The sequence below is a fragment of the Astyanax mexicanus genome, chromosome 10 (genome assembly GCF_023375975.1).
Source record: "Astyanax mexicanus isolate ESR-SI-001 chromosome 10, AstMex3_surface, whole genome shotgun sequence".
NCBI classification, from domain to species: Eukaryota; Metazoa; Chordata; class Actinopteri; order Characiformes; family Acestrorhamphidae; genus Astyanax; species Astyanax mexicanus.
Window position 1 is genome coordinate 22,252,481 of NC_064417.1, and position 27,059 is coordinate 22,279,539.

The following is a 27,059-nucleotide window of genomic DNA, read 5'->3' on the forward strand; positions in this document are numbered from 1 at the left end:
AAAGCAAACCAAATTACAAGGCGCACTGTCGATTTTTGGGAAAAGTAGACAGAAAAATACGGTAAATTAAATAAATATTCAGCATCTTTTATCAGTCTTTGTATCAATTTGCTCAGATTACCTCTTCATAAACTGGTTGTTTCTCTAGCTGAAAGATACAAGCTGTAAACGGCTAGGATAGTAATGTTAGCCAGGGTATCTTAACCTTAGCATTTCTTTGTTTACCAAAAGCCTAGGTGCCTTTCATTTACATGTGATCTACTGTGGCTTTCTGTCGTCTTCATGTGGTTTTAATTTTATGTAGTACTTTCAAAGTGCTATGTTGTGGGGCACTGTGAAATTGATCAGTGCTTGGAGTCATGAAGCACCTGTATGCATCGGTGTTTGGTACATGCGTTGATGTGCACCTGGTTTTATGTTTCGTTTTGAATGTTATTTTCTAACTTAATGCTGGCTGGTTTAATCTACCTTTGTTTCCTCTCTCCTTGGACTGTGATTTCTCTCTTCCCTTTTGTTGCATTTACTGTAAAGTAAAAGCACTCTGCAAAGTTTTATAATTCTAATTTAATTTAATAAAATTCTACAGAAGCAATATATACAGTATGTAATGGAAACAATGTAATATATTTAGAGTACAGATAGAAATGACATTGAGCTTTGAAGACAGCTTCTAAACATTGCATCATGTTCTTGAGGATGCTCTTTGTAATTGTGGAAATTTGTATTAATGTAAAATATCTGAGGAAGGGATTTTATTATATCTATAGTAGGGATGCACAATGATATCGGAATGATATCAGTATATGGCCAATATTTACTGACGAATTTTAAAGTAGCACAGCCAGTGCTGGGAAATTTTAGTAGTGCAGCCAGCATCGCTTGGTCATTTTACAGCATACAATAAATACCTTTTTTTTTTTATTATTTTTTCTTTTTATTAGTTTTTAAGTTATAAAGTTAGCCTATACAATGGTGTCTAGTCTCTCTCTAAGGTATAAATGTGTATATCAGCATTGGCATCAGCAAATACTGTTTGTATATTGATATTGGTATAAGTATGTCAAATACACAAAGAGAGCTAGAATTGCCTACTTTATATCTGTTTAAACAATCTACTTTACACCAATTCAAATACTAACACTATTAACAAATGTGTGGTTCTCTTTTTTTCTCCTTCATCACCCCATCACACCATCTCCCTTACTCTGTCTCTTTTTCTGTCTTTCTTTCTTCCTTTCTTTCCCATCATTCCACACGCTCCAAAAGATAAGGCATGAAAAGGCGGATGTCATCCAACCGGCACTAGAGTTGGAGGTGCTGCAAGGTCAGTGCATTAGCTGCTGCAGAGCAGCAAGCCGTGCCGTTCGCCCATGTGGTGGGATACACTGTGGGAGGCCATCTCTCTTCCTGTCACAAACACACAAACTCCGACCCCCGGGAGATATTTCAAGGTCAAAAGAAGTGACCGATGTACTGTCTTTACAGTTTAAACCTTATTAAAGTTCTATGAAAACGTATAAGATCATAATTATTGATAAATTACAATACTTGTCACTGATTTAGTGATAAGAGAATACCATAATAATGCAATGACACCTTTTTAAAGAGAAATAAAGAGCAAAACTTCATTATTCAGACTTGAGGGGGTTTGAATCTTAGCTCATGATGCGTGGCATCAGCAGCCAGAGTCAGAGAGAGCACATTTGGCCTCATGCTCTCTTTCTGCGTGGCTAAATAGCGCTCTCCCAACATCACTCCTAATGTAATGTTAGTCAGCACTAGCATCTGTAAGCTGATGTATTAGAGCTGGGTTACTACACTTTTCTCCTGCTAAATTGATGTTAGTTTGAAAAGAGGCGGTGGCTGACTTCACATGTGTCAGAGGAGCTGAGTCTCTGTGTTTGTCTTCACCCTTCCAGTGTTGGGCATGAGGGAGTTCTAGTACATTGGGTGGGGTATTTGGCCTTTCAAATTAGGGAGAAAAGGAGGTACGATTAGTTTAGTAGACTCATTTAGATTTCGTTAACTACTGTATTTTTCACACCATAAGGCACACTATCAAGAAACATATATTTTCTGGTCTATTTTTATACATAAGGCACACTGGATTATAAAGTGCATTTTATAAGGCTCGAGTAAGGAACAGGGTGTCACAATGTTTTCCTTCTAATTCAGCAGGTCTCACCGCTGGGTGGCATAAAGCTAAGCTAAGTAAACAAAACTGTAATTCTTAAAAATAAAACATTTTAGAAGAGTCAGATAAGTCAAACGAGTGCTGGATGTTAATCCACACAGATTTCTCTCCTGAAAACTATTTATTTGGGTGAGTTAAGTGCTTCTTAAGTGTTATTTTACAGTAATGCTGGAGCATTAGCATTATTATAAGAGCTAGCGCTTAGCAGCTAATGTAAATGCTGCCCTTAGCAGTGCTAGCCAGGGTTAGCAGCAGGCTGCAGGCCGATAATACACACCTCTGGACTGTCAAAGAGCTTGTGCATTATGCAGTTAGCGGCTAATGCTAATAATGCTAGAGAACTAAACTGAAACTCCTTTATAATGCTGTACTACAGTGGAGTGGCTTTACTGCTCCTTACAACCTGACTGGTAAAATTCATACATTAGGGGCACTGGATTATTAGGCACACTGATGATTTTTGGGAAAAATTAATGGATATTAAGTGTGCCTTATAATGCGGAATATACGGTTAGTGTATAATAAGCTATAAAAATAAAAAAAAAGTAAATAAAAACCATAAAAATAAAACCACAGTTAAAAAAAACCCTTTGAAGGTTATGTCTGTATATTGTAAGATGTTTGTGATTATTGTGCAGGCCTAGTCTGTTTTAGTTTAAGGCAAAAAAAAAAATCAATAACACAAATGAGTTTCCTGTAGTCTTTAAGGATGGCGATGGCTAAAAATGTTCACACTGTGTACAATGGAGTTACGTTGCACCGGGCATTCACCTCCTCGTTAATGTTTAGAAGGCTCTGTTTTGGTCGTGGCCCCAAACTGTCACTGTAAGAGATGTGAGGAAACAAGGCCAGCTGTGTGAACAGTCCCAGATGGTCAGCCCTCTGGCCACACAGGGCCAGTGCTCTTGTGTTCTTCAGGCTTATCCACAAAAGAGAAGGTTTGGTCCCACCAGTCTCTCAGTTACACACTGAGGGATGAATTTAGCATTTATTTTAATGAGTAATGATTGGGACCTGTTTGTATTTTATAAGCTTATAACACCAAATGTTATACACAAAAACTATTAACACACTGGTGAAAATGAGAGTTGTAAAAAAATGAAATGTTTTGGGCCAACATACTAGGCAATCAGAGAGCATCTTATGATGCGTTATTATCAGGATAGGTTGCCCATAATCATAGTATCATGATACTATGATTATGCGAAACTTGATATAGCACAAGAACATTCTCTATGATATTTCAAGGCTTCTGTGGCATCTGTGTTGGAAGAGGATACAATATTCCTAAATAATCAAATACCATACATTATATATTTATATGCATATGGTGTATAACCAATATTCCTCACCACAAGTTTACCCTATTCATTTGATAAGCACCACTATGTGGAGTAATGAAGCAGTAACCTCTTATTAGATCAAATTGGGGGATGAGTCTTAGGGAGTTTAAAGTGCCTATTTTTCAATAAATATATTGCAAATATATTGCAGTATTGATCATTTTCCCAAAAGAGTAAAGAATATGATGATAAAAAAACAAGTTAATTGAGGAATATCTTAAATTCTGAAGGAGTTAATTAATATGTTGCTAATATACAGTATATCATAGAAACCCTCAGCCATACATGAAGTTACACAGAAAATGATGCAGGTCATTTTTGGCCCATGTGGGCATTAGAGGTGTAGTGGTACAAAAAGGGCTTTTATTCAGAAAGTAAGATAAATACTTAGTAAATACTAATGTGTAGTTAACTATGGAATACCTTGAATACTAAATGATTAAATTAAGTTATTGCAAAGATATGGAAAACAAAAACTCAGCCAGGTCATTTTTGACCCATGTTGTGAATCAAAGGGTTATGATGGCATCAAACTCCAAGCAGTTGCCAGAGCCCCTGAATTCCTGTAGAAATCAGAACTGTCTGGATAAAAGTAAAGTTATACACAAATCTGAGTATATAGCAGATTTTATCAGTGCTTATTTTATTGACCAAATGCAGCATAAACTGAATATAAAAAGCTGTAATTAGTGTTTTTAAGAACCTACACTTCTAATGAATTTTGTCTGCATGTAAAAATATGATGATAAATATCACATATAGTGAACATTTTTTTAAATACTGTGATACATTACATCGACCTTATCGCTCAGCCTTAGTTTAGATTATTCTTAGGGTCCTGTGACCTCATACAGCTATAGCAACTTGGATCATGATAAATATGTATAAAGTGTTCTAATGTAACATGTGTTGCGCCATGGACTTGTGATGCGTTATGGACGTGTGTGTCTCACTGTAGACGTGTTAAATCTATGGACTTGTGATGTGCTATAGGTTTGTATTGTGCAGTGGACATGTGTGTTGTGCAGTAGATGTGTGTGTCGCACCGAAGCCATGTGTTGCACCGGAGACGCGTGTTGCGCCATGGACTTGTGATGCATAATGGACGTGTGTGTCTCACCGTAGACATGTGTTGCATTATGGACATGTGATGCGCTATGGGTGTGTATTGTGCAGTGGACATGTGGTGTTCCATAAATAAATGTGTAATGCACAATGGACATGTGTTTCATGCAGTAGATGTCTGTGTTGTGCAGTAGATGTGTGTCGCACCGAGGACGTTTGTTGCACCGGAGACGCGTGTTGCGCATTGAATTTGTGATGCGTTATGGATGTGTGGGTCTCACCGCAGACATGCGTTGCACTACAGACATGTGATGTGCTATGGGTGTGTATTGTGCAGTGGACATGTGTTGTTCAGTTAACGTGTGTTGCGCAGTAAACAATGCGCTATAGTTGCCTGTTGTGCCGTAGACATGTGTCACACTCTTGTGTAAAGTGTGTGTTGTGCCGTATAAGTGTAGACCTAGGTCTAGATAGTTTGTTGCTTCTTCGTCTTTTTAAGTGACGACACTAGCCATCTGTGAGTCACCCCTCTGTGAACATTTCCTCTGGGACGGACACAGGAAATGAACAGCCCTTATCTGATGCTTGGGGTTAAAAGTTGCTGTTTTGTTCTGGTCTCTGTCCGCTTTCCTCCGTCCCAAATCCTCATTATTAAATGCAAAGCCGCAGAAGTGAAGTGCACTCTGATCAGTAAGACGGGGTGATTTCTATGCTCATCTTATCTGACTGCAGAGTCGATAGTGGAGCCTGCAGTAGTCTAGAGAAGCAGCTATATGGTCCCATGTGATGAGTCAGTGTGCAGTTGTGTTCTGACAAACAATGAGGAATGTTCCCACTCACTCAGAAGGCTTGCTTATATAAACTGCATCTAGTCACTTCAGGAGAAGTGGAGTATCCTGGGAAAAAGGCGCTGTTGAAACATTTGATTAAGTGGAATTGGCTCAGCCTGGTTGTTTGTTTAATGATGTTTGGTAAGCTTGTTGGTAGGCTTCATTTTAAGTAGCAGGATAACAATAATATAGTTCCATTATTGCTTCTGGAGACACAGTACTTGTTGTATCCATTTATTCTAACACTAGAACTGCATACACTTTGTATGTCCAAATATTATACATAATTCTGTGGAAATTCCACAGAATTAATCTTGCTATCTCTTCCCTGTATCTATTTGTTTGTGCTCATCAGTCGATTTTTAAGATGGCAGTCCCGGAGAACTACCGTAAGGTACTGAGTGTACAAACAGTGTTTTTTAATAATTTACCTATGTACTTCAAAGTTCTCAGTGCCTGCTTTTAAATGTCAGGGCCCTTAGAATTCTACCAATGTACTGTGGAGCTATTTTGAGCTTTTTAATGGTGTAAAAATTTCTTTGCATTGGCAACTATATGCCCCTATTAGAAGCATTGTAAGCCTGTTGGGAGCATCGGCTAGAAGTGCTGCATTTCAAAATGCTGGGGATGAATGATGGAGCGCTATTGGAAAAAATCCTTTTTTTGGTTGGAGCACCATCATTCCAGAGAACACAGTTCCACTGTGCAGCAGCTCAGGGCTATCAGTCCTATTCTTTTGGCTATACTTTACTCTACAGAGACTAGGCAAGCTATGTGTATGGATTTGCACATCTGTGTCAGCAATATAATACTACATTATTATATGTTACTATACTATAAAATACTATACTAAAAATGTATATATGTGTACAGCTCTGGAAAAAATTAAGAGACCACTTTAGTTTCTGATCAGTTTCTCTGATTTTGCTATTTATAGGTATATGCTTGAGTAAAATGAACATTGTTGTTTTATTAACGGACAACATTTCTCACAAATTTCAAATAAAAATATTGTCATTTAGAGCATTTATTTGCAAAAAAAGAAATGGCTGAAACAACAAAAAAACAACAAACAAAAAATTTACAACAATAACCCTGTTTTTTAATCACAGTTTTCATGCATCTTGGCATGTTCTCCTCCACCAGTTTTACACACTGATTATTAATAAATTTATGCCACTACTGGTGCAAAAATTCAAGCAGGTCATCTTCCTCTTGATTATATTCCAAAGGTTTTCAATTTGGTAAAATGAAAGAAACTCATCATTTTTAAGTGGTCTCATATTTTTTTCCAGAGCTGTGTATATAGCCAGCTGCAGTAGCTGCAGAACAATAGGACATCAGGACTAGGGATAGGACAAAATATGGATTTTGTGATATATCTTATCACTTTTGTTTGATACATTATCGATATATCAATAATTTTATTGAATTTTAGGTGCTTTAAACTCCCTAAGACTCTACTCCGAACAAAGTATTGGTTGTCAAATTCTGTGAAAACGAACAATAAATCTATATTTCCTGGTATTTGTTTATTTAGAAGTATTTTATCTTCTTCAGTATCGCAGATGCTGTAAAGTTTTGTTAAGAACTGTCTAGTGATATATTCTGCATTGCAGAATCACAGAATATTGTGATATCACTGTTGTTATGGGCCACATATTGTGGTAATATTGTATCGTGATATGTCCTGCGATTCACAGCCCTAATCAGGACACAGTGCTGTATATATCCTACAGTATATTAACTGTATTACTACATTTATGTAAGTGATATCAGTACTCTGTTGCTCTTTTGTTTAGCTATGAGGAATAACATATTATTATTGTCTCTAACAAAGTTTATCTTTAATAAACTCTTGATCTTCAATTGTCCAAAATGTAGAGATTAAGAGGAATCCAGGACCAGCCTTGAGAAACATACTGAGCTGTACCGTAATGAAGGGTTCTATTGTCTTCATGAATTCCAAGTGAATCTTCTGGATTAATGCTTGACAGTTTCTAAACATGCTGTATCTGATAACTGTGTTTGTTTAAAGGGAGTGTGACTGAATGAAACCTGCTGCTTCTGCTGACTCAGACCCATACTGGCAGGCATACTACATTTTGGCAGATAAACACATGGAGGGAACTTGAGGCGTAGCAGTGTGATAATAGATGTATCATAACCCAGCAGGCTAACAGGGTGTCTGTTGGTTTGAAGCCATGCATGCTCTCAAAATAATCTCGTAATTCTGCTTTCTGTTAGCTTTGAGAAATTCAGTTTTTTTGACTACACTGTGATGAATGAAAATATGTGAAGGCAACTCACTGCACTTGATTTTTTAGAGTTTTGATGCCAACTCAAACTTCAAACTTTTTTGAGTTTTTGAAAAACTTCTATAGCTGTTTAAACTACCATTTTTTTTATTTCTTAAAATTGGTTTAAATATTAAGTTTACTAAGTAGTATGCAGAATACAGAGAACAAAAGTGTGTTCCTGTGTTCTTATCTTTTATTTTACTGTACATATCGCATGAACGTTTACAAACACACTTGCTGGCAGTCATGGCCCTGCTGGGCAACAGATAAAATAAGAAATTAACATAATTCTCAAAAAAGACATGGACATACATGGTGCATTTAAAAATTTAAAGAATTATTTTGTATACCCCATGTGTTGTCATGGTTTTGTCAAAATCAGTATGTACACGTGTTCGGTCGAGACTTGATAGGGTTTAACTACAATTTACTACAATACTGTTTGGGCCAAACAGGTTATATAGTGTAAAATAGTTTACAGTGCAAGTAAGGTTTTTTTGTTCATCTGACAAAATTATATTAAGGCACATCTTTTTCAAGTTTTCAGTTTTACAGTGTATGACCAGCAACCAGCAGCTGGATTGCATATTTAACAAAAATGGTTTGTAGTATTCTTTGGATGACTACTCAAACAATAACAAAAATTTTAACTCTTAAAGTTGTTTTAAGGAGATGCTATACCACAAATTAAGTTTTTAGTCTATGATACAGTAGTTTCTCTACCAAAGCCTGAAAGTTTGGATACAGAAAATGTATATACATTGAGTTTGATTTGTGCAACATATTAGTAGGTATTTTAAGAAATGACTGTTACAGGAATGGCTTTCTGACTTTCTAGTCTAAATGTTGAAGTTTCACAGACTTTTCCAGTTTGCAGTAAGTCATACTGTTTCCTAAACCACATCAACAAGTCTGTGCAATGTGGTTGGAATAGTGTGAGAGATGTGTGTGTATATGTTGGTATTTGGCTTAAACGCTGTTGGCAGTGATAGTAACTGAAACAATAGGGTCTCTTGAGTTTAAGTGTCGGGTTACGGCGGTGATGGCATGTCATCCTGCTCAGAAGGCATGGGGGCATGGGGTGGATTTCCTGTCAGAAGAGGAAAGAGGAGGTCGGGTGAGAGTGAGGAAGAGGCTTGGTGAAGGAAATGACAGAAGTGGAGACGATTGATGGATGGATGGGTTTTGTGTCAGTGTGGTGGTCTGCTTATAGAGCTGTTAGTGTGGTAGCTTAGGAGTTTTGTGAGATGATCATATTTGATTAAGTTACTGTATATACTATGGTGCTATATATCATCACTGTTATTTTAGCCCCTCATAAGACCCTCATTTTATTACCATTTAATAACTCCAGTTATAAACATCCCATGATGAATGGATGTACAAGTGGAAGGAGTTTAGATTAACTGTACATTAAACTCCATTAAAGGAGCATTCATCAGGATTCAAGGAACAACTACCTCTATTGACCTCTAATCGGTGAAACGGTCACACTGTAATGATAGTTTTTTTCCCAGTGTGGATTCGCTTTATGCTTTCCATGTTCTCTAGTGTGGCGTTGAGGAGAGATATTTGTGGAGTAATGGGGCACTGCTGAGATTGAGGTGGAGTATTGGGGCATTTGTGAGATTGAGGTGGAGTTTTGGGGCATTGGTGAAAATGAAGTGGAGTATTGGGGCATTGGTGTCATTTAGGTGGAGTATTGGGGCATTGGTAAGATTGCAGTGGAGTAATGGGACATTGGTAAGATTGAGGTGGAGTATTGGGGCATTGTTGAGAGTGAGGTGGAGTAATGGAACATTGGTGACATTGAAGTGGAGTATTGGGGCATTGGTAAAAGTGAAGTGGAGTATTGGGGCATTGGTGTCATTTAGGTGGAGTATTGGGGCATTGGTAAGATTTGAGGTGGAGCAATAAGACATTGGAAAGATTAAGGTGGAGTAATTGGGCCTTGGTAAGATTGAGGTGGAGTATTGGGCCATCTGTGAGAGTGTGTTTGAGTATTGGTGCATTGATAAAATTTAAGTGGAGTAATGGGACATTGGTAATATTGAGGTGGAGTATTGGGCCATTTCTGAGAGTGAGTTTGAGTATTGGTGCATTGATAAGCTTGAGGTGGAGTAATGGGACATTTCTGGGTCATAAACCCAGAAATGATGCAATTTGCCTCATAGCTTACCATCCACTCTGCAGCAAAGTAGCCAGGAAGTCGTATATCCAGTCCTAATTGTGCTGGTACCATCCCTGTGATGGGGGTCTAACTGCCTGTGCTTGTCAGGTGGTGCTGCAAATTGCCTCCACATCCTGTTCAGCTCCAGCCTGCTGTCAGGGGCACTGCTGACAGCTTCACCTGATATAGCGTAAGCCCCTCCAAACCCATTCCCAGTGCATACAATTGAGTTCAGCTGGTCTGGGATCAGTCTGCAGCTCTGTGGGGCTGATAATAGTAATGGATGTGCTGGAGTGGCTGGGTTACAGTTGTGTAATCTGTAAGAGGCAGCATCTGCTTATCAGGGCCGTGTGCCATGCCGAAAGCGTGGTGTTGTTAAGCTCCTGCCATGGGTGTAGTCAAAATCTTGTAATGGGCAGTCAGAATATGCCATAAAGACAGATTAAAGTGTCTCCCTCTGCATGAGAGAGGTTGTTTCTAATTCTGTGCTCTCTGGTTGTAAAAAGTCTTTAGTTTTTTTTTATATTAGCATATAAAAATCTGTTATTTTACTGTACCAATTGTTGACCAGCCGTAAAGGCATCTATAAAGGTCTTTGTAAATATAGAGCAGTAGTTAAAATAAAAATATATATTTTTGAAATGAAGTTCTGAAGCTGGATTATAGGGGTGGGTGATATGAAGATAAAATAATATCACGATATTTCGTGGTATTTTCGCGATAATGATGTGACAAAACACTGAATAAATAAATATGTATATTTCAAAAATAACCTAATGCAACAAAATGAAAATTACATTTTATTATTTCATACGCTAACATATCATTTCTAACAGTGGTGAATGATCCAGATTGTCATGATACTAATAATGCACTCCAGATATCACAATATATCCAGGAATAATGAAAAATAAATGATACTGGACAGATATAATCTGTCTCTAGTAGATATATAATGGGAAATGAGAACAGTGTGAATTTTACTTTTGGGGTGGGTAATATAGCACAATATTTCAGGGTATAATATAATTCACGATACTCAAAAATGTTAGTGTTATTATTGCGTACAATATGATATGGCACACCCCTACTGGATTAGTTTTATCAAAATAGGACTGGCCAACTTATACAGGATGAAGTATCTTTGTAATTTGTTCAGTTAAGGGGTCCTAAGCTGGATGTATTTCAGAATCAAGGGTATTTAAAAAAGAGAGTTTGTCTTCCTTTTGTTGAAGTAACTGTCTCTACTGTCCAGGGAAGGCTTTCTACTAGATTTTGGTGCATAACTGCGTAGAACTGTTTTTAGATCTGTGATTTGAGGGCATTTGGTGAAAATTCAGCATCTGTGAGGTCAGACTGTTGTGTTATTACTACCCCACCATATCCAATAGTTTGGATGAGCTCCTTCATGCCAGAGATTGCAGTTCCATTGCTCCAAAGACCTTATACCTCTCTAACCCACTCCTGGCATTAGGTTGTGTACCAGTTGGTTCAGAAGGTCCTATTCTATTGGCAGTAGTACCTCCTTAACCAGGACTAGGCATGTTGAATTGTGTGCATCTTGCACCTGTCCTCACTGGGTGAAACTTAGTCACTGAAATGATAATCCATGTTCTTTGCTTTAATAATAATAATAATCCATGTTCTATAGATGGTTTTGAATGTTCTGATTCATTAGGTAGACATTTCTGCCAAGACCTTTGTCAATTTATATACATAAACATCCATACATTTTTTTTTTACTGTAAATCTTAAACTTAGTTGAGAACCCAATGTGGCTCACAATGATTAATAATGATGTTTTATCTTCTTTTCCCAGAAGTGATTGTGGCATCATGGCCTCAGGATCTGCAGATGCCACCGCAGCCCATGAGCCTTCAGATGTATCAGAGGAATGCCCAGGTAAATCTCCTCTTTACCATAATGAATCTCTTAAAGCATTACTTCACCCAGAATCACCAGGGCTGATAGTAATGGAGGAAAGCTAATGGAGCCACTCAGGCAAATGGGATCATTCATTATCGTTATTCTTCTTCGTTAGCAACATTTGCATTCTCAGGCATAGTGAGATAATCCTTCACTGGCTAGTATTCAGTCTTGACCCTGGAGATACACTGTGTGGCACAATTGAACTCATCAGCTAAATTTAATATGTCCTAATGTTTTAAGACAACCCTTTTAATTAATGCATATTTAGCTACTGCAGTTGCATCCATTGCTGACACAGATGGTCAAACCCACATCTGCATGTTTATCTAACCACTGTAGAAAAGTACTGCAAATACAATATATTTAGTTATTTTAAATATTGCAATTGCAATGTCTAAATATATATATAAAAATGAATGTTCTTGCTTTTTAAAAGGGTAGAATTGATGTTATAAGTCTGTTTGGTCATTATTTATTTTGGGATGAGTTGTGGAGTTGGAAATGATGTGGAATGGTGTCGACCGACATCCTGAACTCGCTAGCCCTCAAATTTTTCTGAATGCAATCAAGCCATTATAGCAAAGCTTTAAAATCTAGTACCGTATTTTTCACACTATAGGGCGCACCTAAAATCCTTTAATCTTTCCAAAAATCGTCAGAGCGCCTTTTAATTCAGTGTGACTTAGGCATGAATTTAAAGCCAAATTGCAAATAGTGTTATTTAGGAGTTTCAGTTTAGTTCTCCAGCACCGGGACTGGAGTAGCATTAGCATGCTAGTCACTAACCACACTCGTTATTTCCCATTTAGGGGGGAATATTATCGACCTGTAGCCTGCTCCTAACCCCTACTAGCTCTGCTGGAGCAGCAATAGCATTATCCACTAACCAAGCTCACTATTTCCCTGTTTAGAGGGGAGTATTATCAGCCTAACCCCTGCTAGCACTGCTGGAGCAGTTAGCCGCTAATGCTAATGCTCCAACCTTAGTGCTGGAGAAATTCGGGACTCTAACTTTGCTGTAAATCAACAAAAGCCCTTTACTCACTCAAATAAACAGTTTTCAGGAGATAAATCTGTGTAGATTTACACCTAGCGCTCTTTTAACTTTAAAAGAAAGTCGTTTTTTAAATAAAGTTTTGTTTAATTAGCTTAGTTTTACTTAGCTTAGTTAGCTACCCAGCAGCAAGACCTGCTGAATTATAAGTTCCTTAAAGTGTCTCTTAAAATGCATTTTATAATCCAGTGTGCCTTATGTATGAGAATAGTGCACCTTATAATACGTGCACCTTATAGTGAAAAATATACAGTATTGTAAAGAACAAGATGCTCACAGCACATTTGCATCAGTGTATGGACCCAAAACATAGAAAAGGATAGATGCCCCTCATCACCCACATCTTGGACTCACTTAGCCATGCCTGCACATATCAGTTATAAATGGAAAATTAGATGGAGTGAACCTCTGGGAGCCTGCACTGGATGCTTGTTCTCACTGGCAATAAGTCAATAAGTTGTAGTGAGACAAAGCCAACTTTTTTCCTCGTCTCTCTCTCTCTCTCTCTCTCTCTCTCTCTCTCTCTCATAAAAGCTAGCTTTCCGATGGCCCACACTTGACCTTTCCTCCCCCAGTGCAGTGTGGGAAGGAGGAAGTCCCGTCACACCCGGCACAGTCCTCTGTGGAGACATGGATTAGCCATTTCCTCACAGAATAGGTCGCTCAGACCAGGAGGATAATCCCTTTTATCGGATTGTAGGTCTAAAGCAGAGCAACAAGTCAAGAACAAGATCAAGAATTTGTCAATGGCCAAGGTGTGTTTGGCAACGGGCCAGCAGATTAATCCTTTGTGTGACCTCCAAAGTTCAATGCTTTTGAGCTTTAGAAAACTCAAGTCAAAGCTAGCTGTTCTCATCCAACCAGCAATCTCTAATTTGACTCCTTCTGACATGTAAACATCTGAAGGAATTGAATAGAATAACTAGTCAGTTCAGTAGATATTCAAACGAGCTTATGATAAACAGATGACGTACTACAGTTCAGCAGTTCAGTCATTGAATGCTGATGAGATCTTGTTGTCTGAAATTTGAGAAGTGCTGCTTACTCAGACAGGATTCTGGTGCTGGAAGACACACGGTCATATCTGAATCAGAGTTTAGTAATCTAGCCTTAAATGTTAATAGCTAATGACAACACCACTAAAAAAAAAATAAGCAAGAAAGTATGACTAACAATCTTTTTTAAAATATGGACTTAGATTCATAAACAAGGTAGGGATGCACCGAATATTTGGTACCTGAATATTCAGCCTAAAAAAATATTTTTAAATAATTTATATCATATATCATCTGCTTTCTTGGTTTGTCTGCTGAGAAATAAAAATGTTCAGTGTTAAATATCACAATTTATATAAGAAATTATAGGGCCCTATCTTACACCCAGTGCATAGTGCAATCTTACACCCCACCAACAGTCTATTTTCACCCCTTGCGCCTGCCCCTTATTAAAAAGAGAAGCTGCTTATTAAAATATCGACGCCGATGGGTGTGGTGGTCTAGAAGTGAGGTGTGTTATGCTATCTATGTAGCAGTAATCACAGCTGCACCACTGACTGATCAAAACCCTCACAATCATCAACCATCAGATGTCGAATCGTGTTAATACACAGATCATTTTTCTCTGCTCAGAAGCTCTGCGCTGTTAAAATAGCAATAGCAACACACCCATAATTTATTAAGAGAATTTGCTGCCCTTCTATAAATCACTACAAAAGGGCCCATAGCTTTTTTGAAAAGCAAAAAAAATACTTTAAATACAATACAAACCTGTAAAAACAGATTCCATAGTCAGCTTTTGGCCAAATGTTTAACTGTTGATCAATTTTGGTAGTTTTTTATTGTGGTGCAATATACATTTAATGGAACAACAAATAAAATTAGATTCTCATTACAATATTAAAAATTTTAATATACTGTCTCAGGTATAGCAGCATAAAGATTATCATGTTATATTTGAAGAACTACCAGTGCGTTACATCAGTGAGATTGAGATCAGTATCATATCCAGAATCATATCCAGTTCACACTCAGTAGAGAAAAATACACATTTTTCTGCACTGAAATCAAAACCATAGTAACAGCAGTTGAACATGTATGATATCTTGTCATCTAGCTGTAGGCTGAGCCTCTGAAACATTCCAACTATTCAAGTTTATAGTAAAACATTACTATCAGGCATTCTGAGCTTCAATGCACAGCTCCTCGTTCCTCTTCCCCAAACTGAATGGACATCTATGTTCACTCAGGCTGTTCTCAGAAGGCCATATATAGTATTCATTGTAGAGTAATCAGATGATTGAGTGTGGAGGGTGGGAGAGGGATGGATAGAGTGCTCTTTCTCTCTGTGTGCTGTTTACTCCCGTTAAGATGGACCACAGCTGGAGGCTGCGCTCTGCCAACACGACGACCGCAGCATGTGATTCTTCCTAGAACAAGAGAGAGGGAGAGGAGATCAGATAGAGATGGCACCACTTTTAGAATCAGAGAGTATTAAATACTGGAATCTAAAAGGCCCTGTTTGTAACACTTTTTTATGCTGTATGTTGGGCAATTACTCAACTACTTCAGTTGAGATTTAGTTTTTAATAAGTTTACTGATGTGTTCGTTTTAAAGTTTTTTTTTTTTTCTTTATCTTCTGCCCCTTTCACACTTAACACCAGGACATCATCAAGATTCTTTACCTGTATTGTTCAGGTGTTTGCCATTTACATTAGACCAAAGTGTAGATGTTCATACTAACTGTACATTTTAAGGCGCATTTTAACAGACACTATAAGGAACTTCTAATTCAGCAAGTGTCCCTGCTGGGTGGTGGTAGTGGGGGGTTAAGTAAAGCTAAGCTAAGTAAACAAAACTGTAACAAAAAAAAACATTTTCTTTTAAAGTCAAACGAGCGCTGGATTTTGATCTACACAGATTTCTCTCCTGAAAACTGTTTATTTGGGTGAGTAAAGTGCTTTAGTTTATTTACAGCAAGCTTAGAGTCCCGAATTTCTCCAGCACTAAGGCTGGAGCATTAGCATTAGTGGCTAACTGCTCCAGTAGTGCTAGCAGGGGTTAGGAGCAGGTTACAGGCTGATAATACTCCCCTCTGAACAGGGAAATAGCAAGCTTGGGTAAGGGATAATGCAATTGTTTAGTAAAGCTCTCACATTTATTTACAGTAAGCTTAGATTACAAAATTTCTGGAGCATTAGTATTAACAGCTAACTGCTCCAGCAGTGCTATACATTAAGCTAACCTACTCAACTGTAAAAATTAATGCATTGCAAAAATTTGCTTTGGTAGATGTATAGATGGAAATATAACTATATTTCCTTGTTATGTATCCACTTCTGTTTACACATACATTTTCCAACTTTTTCCAACTATTATTTACCAACTTTTGTTTTTCTTTTAACTAATTTACACTAAAACCCTTTAATTTACTCTGACTCTGACAACTTCCAAAAACATTCCCATGGAATTACCATTAAATTCTTATTTAGTCTCCATAATAAAAATACATTCTTAAAAACAAAAAAATGGAAAGCAAGCATTGCATGGTAAAGTTTTCACACACTAGATTTTACAAACGCTAGATACCATGAAACTTCTTTGTCATAAATAAATAAAGAATTCTAAATAATTCACAACAATTCACATTTAAAATGGAAAAGCAATGTGGATTTATTCCCAAAAACTACAGTAAAGAAACATTAAAATAAAAGCATTATCAAACCAGTTCATTTTGCCAGCTCTAATATTGAACTTACTGCACATCCTGGTAATGTATTGGCTTTTGTTTACACATGAGCTTCCAAGGTATTGTTCTGTCACATACAGGTGAATTGTTGCATATCTCAAATCAAATTTTCTCTTTTGGCATGAATACATTTGAAATACATCTTAGGTAGAATCTGGGGCATGGCTTGATATTGTTCGATTTATTTTATTTAAAAAAAACTGTGTGTGTGCTATTTATAATTTAGTGCATTGTGTAGTCTCAGTCATGCTCAGTGATAATCTCAACAGCTCATATTTAGGTGGACTTGAGGTTTCTGGTCATGCAATTCCATTAATTCTTCAAAAGATTCTGTAAACGATTCCAAATTGTAAGTGTCTGTCTCGGTTTGTAAACTGCAATTAAGCAGTAGTCCAGGTGTGTAATTGGTTGTGGGCTGTTGTTTAAGGCATAGTGTGATGTCTAGGATCTAAATATGGCCCTTGCTGCCACACACCAAGCCATCATTAGGCAGCATGCCCAAGCGTCCTGTAATGAAAGCCTCGCCCTGCTGGTAAAGGTCTTCATCCCATAATTGTCTAATGGGCAGTGCTTTCCTTGCTGTCACTGGCTCCATTTCAGCTGAATAGAACTGACCTTTTAGGTCAGGTTTGACCTTTTAGGACTTATTAATAGTGTATTGTTTGCGTATAATGTGGTAAATGGCTGGTTAAATAACACATACACCACAATATGTAGGAAGTAGATGGGGGGAAACGATCTCATTCAGTTGGATGGATAGATAGTTGCGTTTGCAACAGTTACAATTCATTCGCCTGCCATAGTTATAGTATAACTTATATCTAGTTCTAACTTGTTTTAGGTAGTAATGTAGTGTCATTTAAAGTAGCTAAAAGCAGTCATAAGTGTCCACAAGCATGTTGAATAGGACAGTTTCCTATATAAAATTACTTTTACCAAGCAAATAAGGTCTTCATATGAAATTCTTAACCTGTGCATGGCCTAATATGGTTCATTTTATTTTTTGCCCTTTTAAAAAAGCTTACTATCAAAGCATTTAGAAACTCTCAGTGTGTGATATTTGTTTTAATGCATTGTATAGTCTCAGTCATGCTCAAATCTTAACAGCTCATTTTTAGGTGGACTTGAGGTTTCTGTCTTAATATTGTTCATTTTCTTTTTCTGACTAATTAATAGTGTATTGTTTGTGTATAATGTGGTAAATGGCTGGTTAAATAACACATACACCACAATATGTAGGTAGTAGAAGGGGGGGGGGGGGGGGGTCTCATTCAGTTGGATGAATAGATTAGTTGAGTTTGCAGCAGTAACACTACATTCACCTGCAATAGTTATAGTATGACATATCTAGTTCCTACTAGTTTTAAATAGTAATGTGAAAGCAGCCGTAAATGTCCACAAGCATGTTGAATAGGATGGTGTCACTAGATAAGATTACTTATACCAAGCAAATAAGGTCTGCAATCTGTTGAGTTGCCAGATTATAATCATACAGCTTTCTGAAAATTGGTAATATTAAATAAAGACTATATTTAACCCTCAATGGCATGGTGTTGTCTCTTATTTTTTGTATGTAAGGAACTATGTTTAAAAGACTATTATTTGACTATTTTGCTTTAATTTACTTCCTAATACAGGGATCTTTTAACATTATGAAGTTAGAAGCAGTGGTTCTCAATTTTTATGATGTATCAACTGGGACCCCCAAGCTCCCAAAAAAGTGGGCTGATTTTTTTCCTTAACAAATAAAGCTATAAAGAGTTCAGATACATTTTCTTGATAACATTTACTTCACATATATATTTTTTTCCAGTATTAAATAAGTTATATTTTTGGCACTGTTGGTTATCTATTTATTGATGATTATTATTGAGTATGAATTCTGTATTAGATCATCCCTGATAAATAATAAGTGCAATATAATGAATGCCCAAAAGTTTGTACACATCTGCTCACCTAGTGCATCTTCTCACATGAAGGGAGACTATCCGTTCTGTTCTGTAGAAGCAGCCTTTAACCTTGTGGGAAAACTTCACACTAGATGTTGTAGCAAGTAGTGTGAGGAATTTATTGCATTCAGCCGCAAGAGTATTAGTCAGCTCCAGTATTGGATAAGTTGGATGATTAGTTCTGCCACTCCAAATCATTTCAAAGGTGCAAGGTGGAGCACCGTGACTATAGAATACACAGCAATCCACAACCCAAAGTTTAGTGTTTAGAAGGCACTTTTTTCCCCTCTAGCTGTTGCTTGGCATTGGGCCTGAGGGTGTCAGCCTTATGTGCTGCTGCTCCAGAGTGTCCCATTCTATTGGCAATGCCAGGCAGTTTTCTATGAACATTTTATAGGCTGTAAAAACGCTTGTGCCAGCAATGGGTACACCATAAAGTATCCTTGTTCTCCAATTAGAAGGAGTTACATTTGTGCCTTGTGCCCATTTTCATGCTTTCACCATATGGACTTGGGTTATAACTACAAAGAAAGAAACCTAAAGAAAAACTATAATTCATTAACATAGAACCAAGACTGCACCCTACACATTAAGAACTTTACAGCTCAAGCTTTCGGCCAGCCTCTTTTTTATTACAAGAAATTTAGCCTTGTCCAGTTCTCTGGAGTGTATTTCAGCACTTAGGTTTTAAACCTCCACAGGGTTCTTTAACAAAGATAAAAGGTTGAGGCTATAAAAGCATGGTGCTGAGATTTTCCACAGGGGTGCTAAAGTTAACTTAAAGCACTGGGTAGTTTTTACAGCTGCTGAAGGAAACAATACAACCCAGGCTTTATTAGCATTCTGAGATCTTGGGACGATATAAAGGTTCCTCGCTTATAAAGCTACATTAGGCCTGCAAGACATAGGAGGTGTATTAAGATGGCAATGCAACAGTACAAACTAGTAATTTAAAGGGACTGTCCACTGACTTAATACTAAGAATGATTGTTTTTACACCTGTTTCATTCCAGTTCTCTGGAGGGAACAGTCAAGTTGGTAAATTTAGTAAAGTTCCCTGTATGAAAACAAACCAAATCCATGGAAAAGACCTCAATACTGTTGATAACTGTTTTGGACCAAAGAAAAAAATATTTAGGAATTCAAAGGCCTTGAAACTTTCAGTAATTCTTAATGATTGGTCTGTTGCACCTTAAAAAATAAGTACTGTATATTTTGCCCTATAAGAATATCCTATAATTTTCCCAAAAATCGTCAGCGCGAGTTTCAGTGAAATTTCTTTAGTATACAGACTGTAGCAGTATTAGCATTAGCTGCTAACCGCAGCGCTAGCTCCTTCACTGTTCGTATCGGACTGTAGCCTGCTTGTTTACCATGTTACAGCTATGTGGGACAAACCACCAGCTGATAGCACCCTGGCTTATCGGGAACACTCAGAGTTTCTCAGTATAGCGCTATCGGGTGTTATTTACTAGCGCTAACCGCACTAAAACATTTGAAATCTAAGTTTACTGTTAATAAATTGAATAAACAGTTTTCAGGAGAGAAATGTGTGTAGAGAAACATCCAGCACTTGTTCGACTTTGCTAAATTAGAAAGGAAACGTGGCGACACCCTTGTTTCCTGACTAGTGTCACTTAAACTGCTTCTTATAATCCGGTGCACCTTATGTATGAAAATAGACAAGAAAATAGACACTCACTGCAACCTATAATACTGTGTGCCTTAGTCAGTAAAATACAGTAATCATATAGGTGTTTTAAATTACACAGAGATTGACAGTTGTGTATCAGTGAGAACAGACGTAATTGTTTGGATTAATCCACCAGATTGATTTTAGCCAGTATTTACCAAGCTGAAGTGAGTAGGTTGGGTGGCTAGTGCGATTATAAATTGTGTCGGTTATCCAAACCATATTAGCATTTACTAAATCTTAGGTTCCCATCGTAATGCTAATGCTAGCTGGGATTAGCAGCAGGCTACAGGCTGGTAATAATCACCTCTGAACGGTGAAAGAGCTAGTGCTTAGCGCAATTAGCGACTAATGCTAATACTGCTCCAGTCTCGGTGCTGGAGATCTAAACTAAAACTCCTGTATAAAGCTGTAGTTCAGCGGAGTGGCTTTACTGCTCCTTACAACCTGACTGGTAGAATTCATACATAAAATGCAATGAATTATATGGCGCAATGACAATTTTTGGGAAAATTAAAGAATTTTAAGTGCTTGAGGAGGTATTCCAATACTTTTGTCCTAGAAATCGATCACTATGCACTGAGAAGCTCAACTACAGGAATAAAGCAAACTACCCTTCTAAGTCAATGTATACAAATATGCCAGTTAGTCTGCCAGCCCGTTTACATTCCTGCATTTCAGAGGTGCTCTAAAATGTTCTAAACACAACCGCCTGCCTGTTTCCACACCAGGGAAAAAGAAGTCCAAATTCCAGACGTTCAAGAACTTCTTCGCTAAGAAGAAGAGGAAGGAGCCGGCTGCTCCCGTGGGGGAGAGTGGGTTGAAGTCCAGTCAGTCCAGTGATGATGTTAACACTCCTGAGCCCACCCCCACGCTCTCTGACAAAGACAGCGACTCTGGGTAAGAGGATGATTATTTAAAATCAATTCTCTCTGCATTGTTGTATTCAGCAGTTCTTTGTGGTGCTGAGCGAGGTGTTATCAATGACAAGATAACTACTATTGACTGTGCATCATGGACTGTACATTGGAGAGCTAATTTTAGCAGCATTATCGATAACACACAGCACTCAGTTATGCTTTAACTGACTGGTATTTTAATACAAAAAGAGCCCACACATAGAAAAACTAAAAGAAGGTGCTCATTGAATGTATGTAAACATTGCTATTTTTTCTAAACATACAATATCTCTCACTCACCAATCCAAACAATCCATATATAGTGTTAAAGCTTATTATTTACACATAGTATATCCACCGATTCAGCCTTCAACCGTTACTAACTCACCCGTTCAAACTGAAGTTATAAACAGTGTTTTTTAACCCACACTGCTTATTGAGTAAAGCACTATTCATGGAAGCCAATGAGATCAAAGATATTTACATACATATTGAGGAATGTTAAATGCTCACAAAGGTTTGGAAATTTAATGTGCCATCTATCTGCCACCCACTCTCAAGATATTAGACTTAAACTCTGATAATTCACATCACCTTACCTTAAGCATGCTAGACATTGTTCAGCCTCGATCACAATATAACACCTCACAACTTATACATGTCAGGGTATAAATAGATCTTATGGAAATTATTATAATTTCTATAGTTATTATACCAGCTGTATATCCCTCGTCAGTAGTGATTACAACACCTGGAGGGTGAAGACTAGCAAATGTCTCCTCCGATACATGTAAAATCTGCCACCACCTCTTTTCGAATGGCTGACTAGCATCACAGCACACTCGGAGGACTCGGTTCTGATACATCAGCTCACAGACACCTTGTGCTGCAGACATCACCCTAGGAGTGATGTGGGGAGAGAGCACCATCTACCCACCCAGAGAGAGCAAGGCCAATTGTGCTCTCTCAGGGCTCCGGCAGCTGATGGCAAGCTACATGACCAGGATTCGATCAGTATCACGATCATAGTGGCAGTGCTTTAGGGATTATAAAAATATAACAATGTTTACATGCTATAATAAACAATTTCGTTTGTTGGTATTCAGCAACGATAGCTTTTTGTTCTTCTTAAAAGACCATATACCTTGATTATTGTTGCAAATATAAAATATTTACTGTTAAGTTTTTTTCCCCTTTATATTGTAGACAAATAAACATACAAAGAGCAGTCCATCCACATAGCTAAACCTGAGGAATCCTGCAGCGAGCTGTTTTGTGTTACTTCAGGAATGCAGTGTTTACTCAACCATATCCCAAATTATTGCTTTGTCTGCGCATGCAAACACCTCCTCAACACCAACAAAATGTGCGAGTCAGGAGTGTCAGAGTGCAGAACTGCACTGCCGATGTCTACAGGCCTCCAGCTCCATGTAAGGCACATTTTTGTGCTGAGTTCAGATGTGCAGCAGGGAATTAGCCAACGCTCTCCCACTGGCATGATCAGCTGTATAATAAACACGCTGTTTTTCTATGTGAGAGAGAGCCAGAGCTGAGTGCTTTGCAATCCGAGGAAACCACTCTGGGCTGGGGGGATGGGGAGCAGACTGGGCCAAATATGTGTTAAAGCTAGAAGTCATGGATTGTGCAAACAAAAAATGGTTCATTTATAAGGTTTATTTATACTTGTTCTCAGCAGTTTAGATAAAGTCTATGAAAGAATATAACAAATGTCAAGCAGTGCTGTTGCTTGACATTATTTTCAAATGTAAATATGTTGGTTCATATGGTTTCGTTTAAAGTATAAAGGAATAGTAATTTTAATGCCTAAGGAAAGATTTTGATTGACTAGCCTTTCACAATGCCAGCACACTGCAAAGTCAGGTAATTCAAACCCTTTGTAGTTAAATGTAACAAAAGTTTTAAAAAGGCCCATTTTGGGATCTCCCTAAAGCTCCCATATTTACGTACAGTGGCTTACAAAATGTTTCATACCCCTTAAAGTTTTTTTTTCAAATTTTGGAACCTTACAACCACAAACCTAAATGTATTTTATTGAGATTTTATATTGTAGAAGAACACAAAGCAGCACATAATAGCACATATAACTGAAGTAAAATAAAAATGATAGATACATTTTTAAATGTTTAATCAAATAAAATCTGTAAAGTGTGATGTGCAAAAATATTACAAATTACATATGGCTCTACCAGCTTACACAAGCTCTACCAGCTTTGCACATCTAGAGCTTGAGATTTTTGCCCATTCTTCTTTGTAATATAGCTCAAACTCAGCCAAGTTGGATGGAGAGCATCTGTGAGCAGCTGTTTTCATGTCTTGTCACAGATGTTTAATGGGATTTTCTTCAAATTCTTTAAACTTTAAATAGAACTAACAATACCAATGTTTATTGGTCTATTCATTAGAATATTTTGACTGTCAACAAGGGCTACACAATATTGGGAAACAAATGCCTTGCTATACATCATTTTTCTGCAGTGTATATTTTGCAATATTAGGAAATTTTTAGGGAATTTTAACCAGATTTGATTTTTGTTTCAAAAAACAAAAAAGCTGTAGCATGCTGTGCTTGATATACTTTAACATTGCCCCAGACTTTGCACATTGTACGTATGTGACTATTTCACAACCTCAAAATGCATTAACAATGCTAAATTAATATATTGTGCCGCCTGTGAAGCTGTTAAGAAACTGAGCTGAAGTGAGTAGGGTTCTCTGAATGTGCTCTGTATCTGATCACCATTATTTTCATCATTTAATTCACTGATATGTTATAGTTGTATTATATACTTAAAAGTAGATTTTATCTCAGTTAATTAGCCAATAGAAATGCTCCAGATTGACAAAAGATTCACATTGACTTCTTCTTCTGACAGTTAAGAAGTTCTTCTGCAAGTGTTCTAATATAGTAAACTATACAAACAACCCATTTGTCTTTTTTAAAGGTCCAAGATCAACATGGGGAACAAGGCTTTGTCACATGACAGTGTATTCGCCTCTGAATCTCCCTGTTCCGAAACGAATGAAGCTCTCCGAGCCTCCCAGGACAGCATACATGGGAAAGTCAAATCCCTGCAGGTATAGTAGCACTTTCTCAACGCAAGCTTTTAATGTTTTCTTCATTATAAGTTATAGGATTTTTTTAGCTCAGAGATTCAGCTCTGTTTACATGTAAACAATTGTTATATCAGTGGTCAGTGTCCAGCTAAGCCCTGTCTGAATGGTCAGTCGTATGTGTAGAGCTGACAGAATGGGCTCAGATGCGGCCAGTGTGTGTATCTCCTCTGCAATCCTCTTCACTTTAATCAGTATTAGACTTGGCACTCCGTCAGTTCCCGGTATAAAATTAGCAAGCGTGTACATAAGCCCCTAGACACAGGCTTGATGTGTTGGGTTTTGACATCTCTCATCTAGCTCAGTTCTCACAGAGACGAGTGCTTTCAAGGTGACTAGATACAAACACAACAAAGACTGAAGACCAAAGGAAAGATCTGAACACATTAGTCAGAGAGATTTGTCAGCGCTGTATTATTACATGTATCACTGCTATAGAGAAAGGGTTTTAGGGACTCTAATCTTTAGTCTTTTCTCACAGAGTACATCATGATTTATGAAGACCTACAAGACTTCAGTCATTTTTAGCCCACTTTAACTAATGCCTCAGTCTCCACAGTGTCTGCTGGCTTGGGCCAAATGTGACAGCACAGTTTTTGTTATGGTTAAATTCGAATGGGAATTTATGGCACAGTGATAGTTACAGTGTAGTTAGGAATATTTATTGCGTAGCATGTATAATCAAGCCTTTACGATCCCTTTAAAGGGTCAAATGAAGAAACAGTATGTGGCATGTCTGAGGATGGGAGTGGGCACTTTTACTGATCTTTAAGACTCCGTAGAGTACATCGTTTCAGCACTGCAATGAAAGAAGTAAAAAATATTAAAAAATAAATAGTTTGTGGGTTTGTGATTATCACAATCTCTTTGATTTTGAGTATCTGCGGATACAGAGTCCCAATCCGATACTTTTGTAATGCAGTAAAAGAAAAAAAGAAAGAACATATTCAAGTTGTCCTTTAAGTAATTTTTTGGCCCCAATTTCTAATCACATGATCTGAGCAAGGACATCCTTAGAGTGCATACATTTTTACAGGGTTGTCACACAATGTAAAGCTTCTACAAAAAACACATAAGTTGCTTGATGGTTCTGGTCCAAGGCTTAGTCAGATGTTCTCTCCACAGCTGCAGCTGAAGCAGGCGATCCGACTTGGCTCTCCGCCGGCAGTCGTCTCTGTGAGGAAGGGCGAGGATGCGGGAGCTGTGTCAGAGGATGATGGTCTGCCCTGCAGCCCACCAGAGTACTCCACCCTCCATACTGTTCTGGCAACTTCCTCTCAAAGGGTACAGTTTCCTACTGCCACATCTGCTCTCTCTGTTCACCCCATATAACATCAATAGGCCAAAACCTGTTTGTAGCTACAAGGCCTAATGCCTAGGGTTCAATATGTATAGTTTAACTGTATATAGGCCTTTCACAGTAAATGTTTGGACAATATATTGTTCCAGAAATAATAATTATTGTAATTTTAAGAGAGTAATACATTTACCATAATTTTTGCACTATAGTGTTCACTTAAAATACTTTTACTTAAAATACTATTTTTCCCAAAAATCAAAAGTGCACCTTTTAATCCACTGCGTCTTACGTATGAATTTTACCAGTCAGGTTGTAAGAAGAAGTAAAGCCACTCTGCCAAATTGCAGTGTTATTGGCTTGTAGCCTGCTCCTAAACCCGGCTTTCACTGCTGGAGCAGCATTAGCTTTACCTGCTATTTCCGCATTCAGAGGGGAGTATTCTTAGCCTGTAGCCTGCTACTAACCCTAGCTAGCTAGCTATTACAGTTTCTTTACTTAGCTTAGCTTTACTTAGTTAGCTACCCCTAACATTTTAATATATATTTAAAAATCACATAAATAAACACAAAAACAAGTGAAAACTAAACAGAAATATTGACAAATTTGCTTCAGTGGTCTCTACCTGCTTAGTAAACACAATAGGCAATATTGTGGTCAGAATAGTTAAGGTTATGACAATATATTGTACAATTAGTCATTAAAATTAACAATTACCATTGTGACAGGCCAAGCCGTATAAAATGCACTTTCTTGGCATGTTCACATTCTGTTTTACATAACAGAATTGATACATTTTAGCTCAATATGTTTTAGGAGCTGCTAAAATGTAAAGAAACACACTCTTGAATGTCAGACACCAGTGATCAGGCATGTGAATGGATCAGGCTCTCAGCAGCGTGTGATAGTATCTGACATCACGGGGCCCGAGTGCAGACACAGGAAGCTCCCTGCTGAGTTGTCTAACTGGATTAAGCCTGATGCTTGTCCTCACTCAGCTTTGGGCCGAGCTCTCTGTACCTGTCTCCTCTCTCCATTCATGTCCTTCCTGCTATGGACACCATGTCCCTGCCTGCCCTGTGTGGCTTACACGCGAAGCAAAAATAGTGAAGAGCTTGCCATTAATCCGCATGAAAGGGTCTTGAACCAGTATTGCTGCTTCATTTAGACTAGCAGCGTCCATCAGTGACTGCCCTATAGTATTAACAGAAGCATCATTATATGTTTTGGCTAAATGACCTAGTCTTAAGTCCAGAATCATTGTTCTTGGAGTGAATTAGTGTCAAAACATTAAAACTTACATAACCTCATAACAAGTAAATGCCATAATATAAACTGACAGTTAACTTGAATAGAAAAACAAATACTAGGTCAAAAATTTGGGGTTATAAGGCACATTTTATTTATTTTCATTTTTCCAGCTCTAAGGCTGAGGACACTGAGGAATCCTACGTGTTTC

General features: G+C 37.7%; 1 protein-coding gene across 3 annotated transcripts in view; it reads left to right on the forward strand.

Moving 5' to 3' along the window:
* zgc:66433 (DUF4592 domain-containing protein) overlaps window positions 1–27,059 on the forward strand; it is a 69,728-nt gene that overhangs the window by 19,417 nt on the left and 23,252 nt on the right. For 2 of the 3 annotated variants that reach the window (XM_022683470.2, XM_022683468.2), the window contains exons 2-6: window positions 1,267–1,324; window positions 11,722–11,804; window positions 21,004–21,172; window positions 24,135–24,267; window positions 25,429–25,587. In XM_022683470.2, coding sequence (XP_022539191.2) covers window positions 11,738–11,804; window positions 21,004–21,172; window positions 24,135–24,267; window positions 25,429–25,587 — 528 coding nt within the window. In that variant the 5' untranslated portion in view covers window positions 1,267–1,324; window positions 11,722–11,737. The remainder of the gene's footprint in view (window positions 1–1,266; window positions 1,325–11,721; window positions 11,805–21,003; window positions 21,173–24,134; window positions 24,268–25,428; window positions 25,588–27,059) is intronic. The other variant, XM_022683467.2, reaches the window with a different exon arrangement.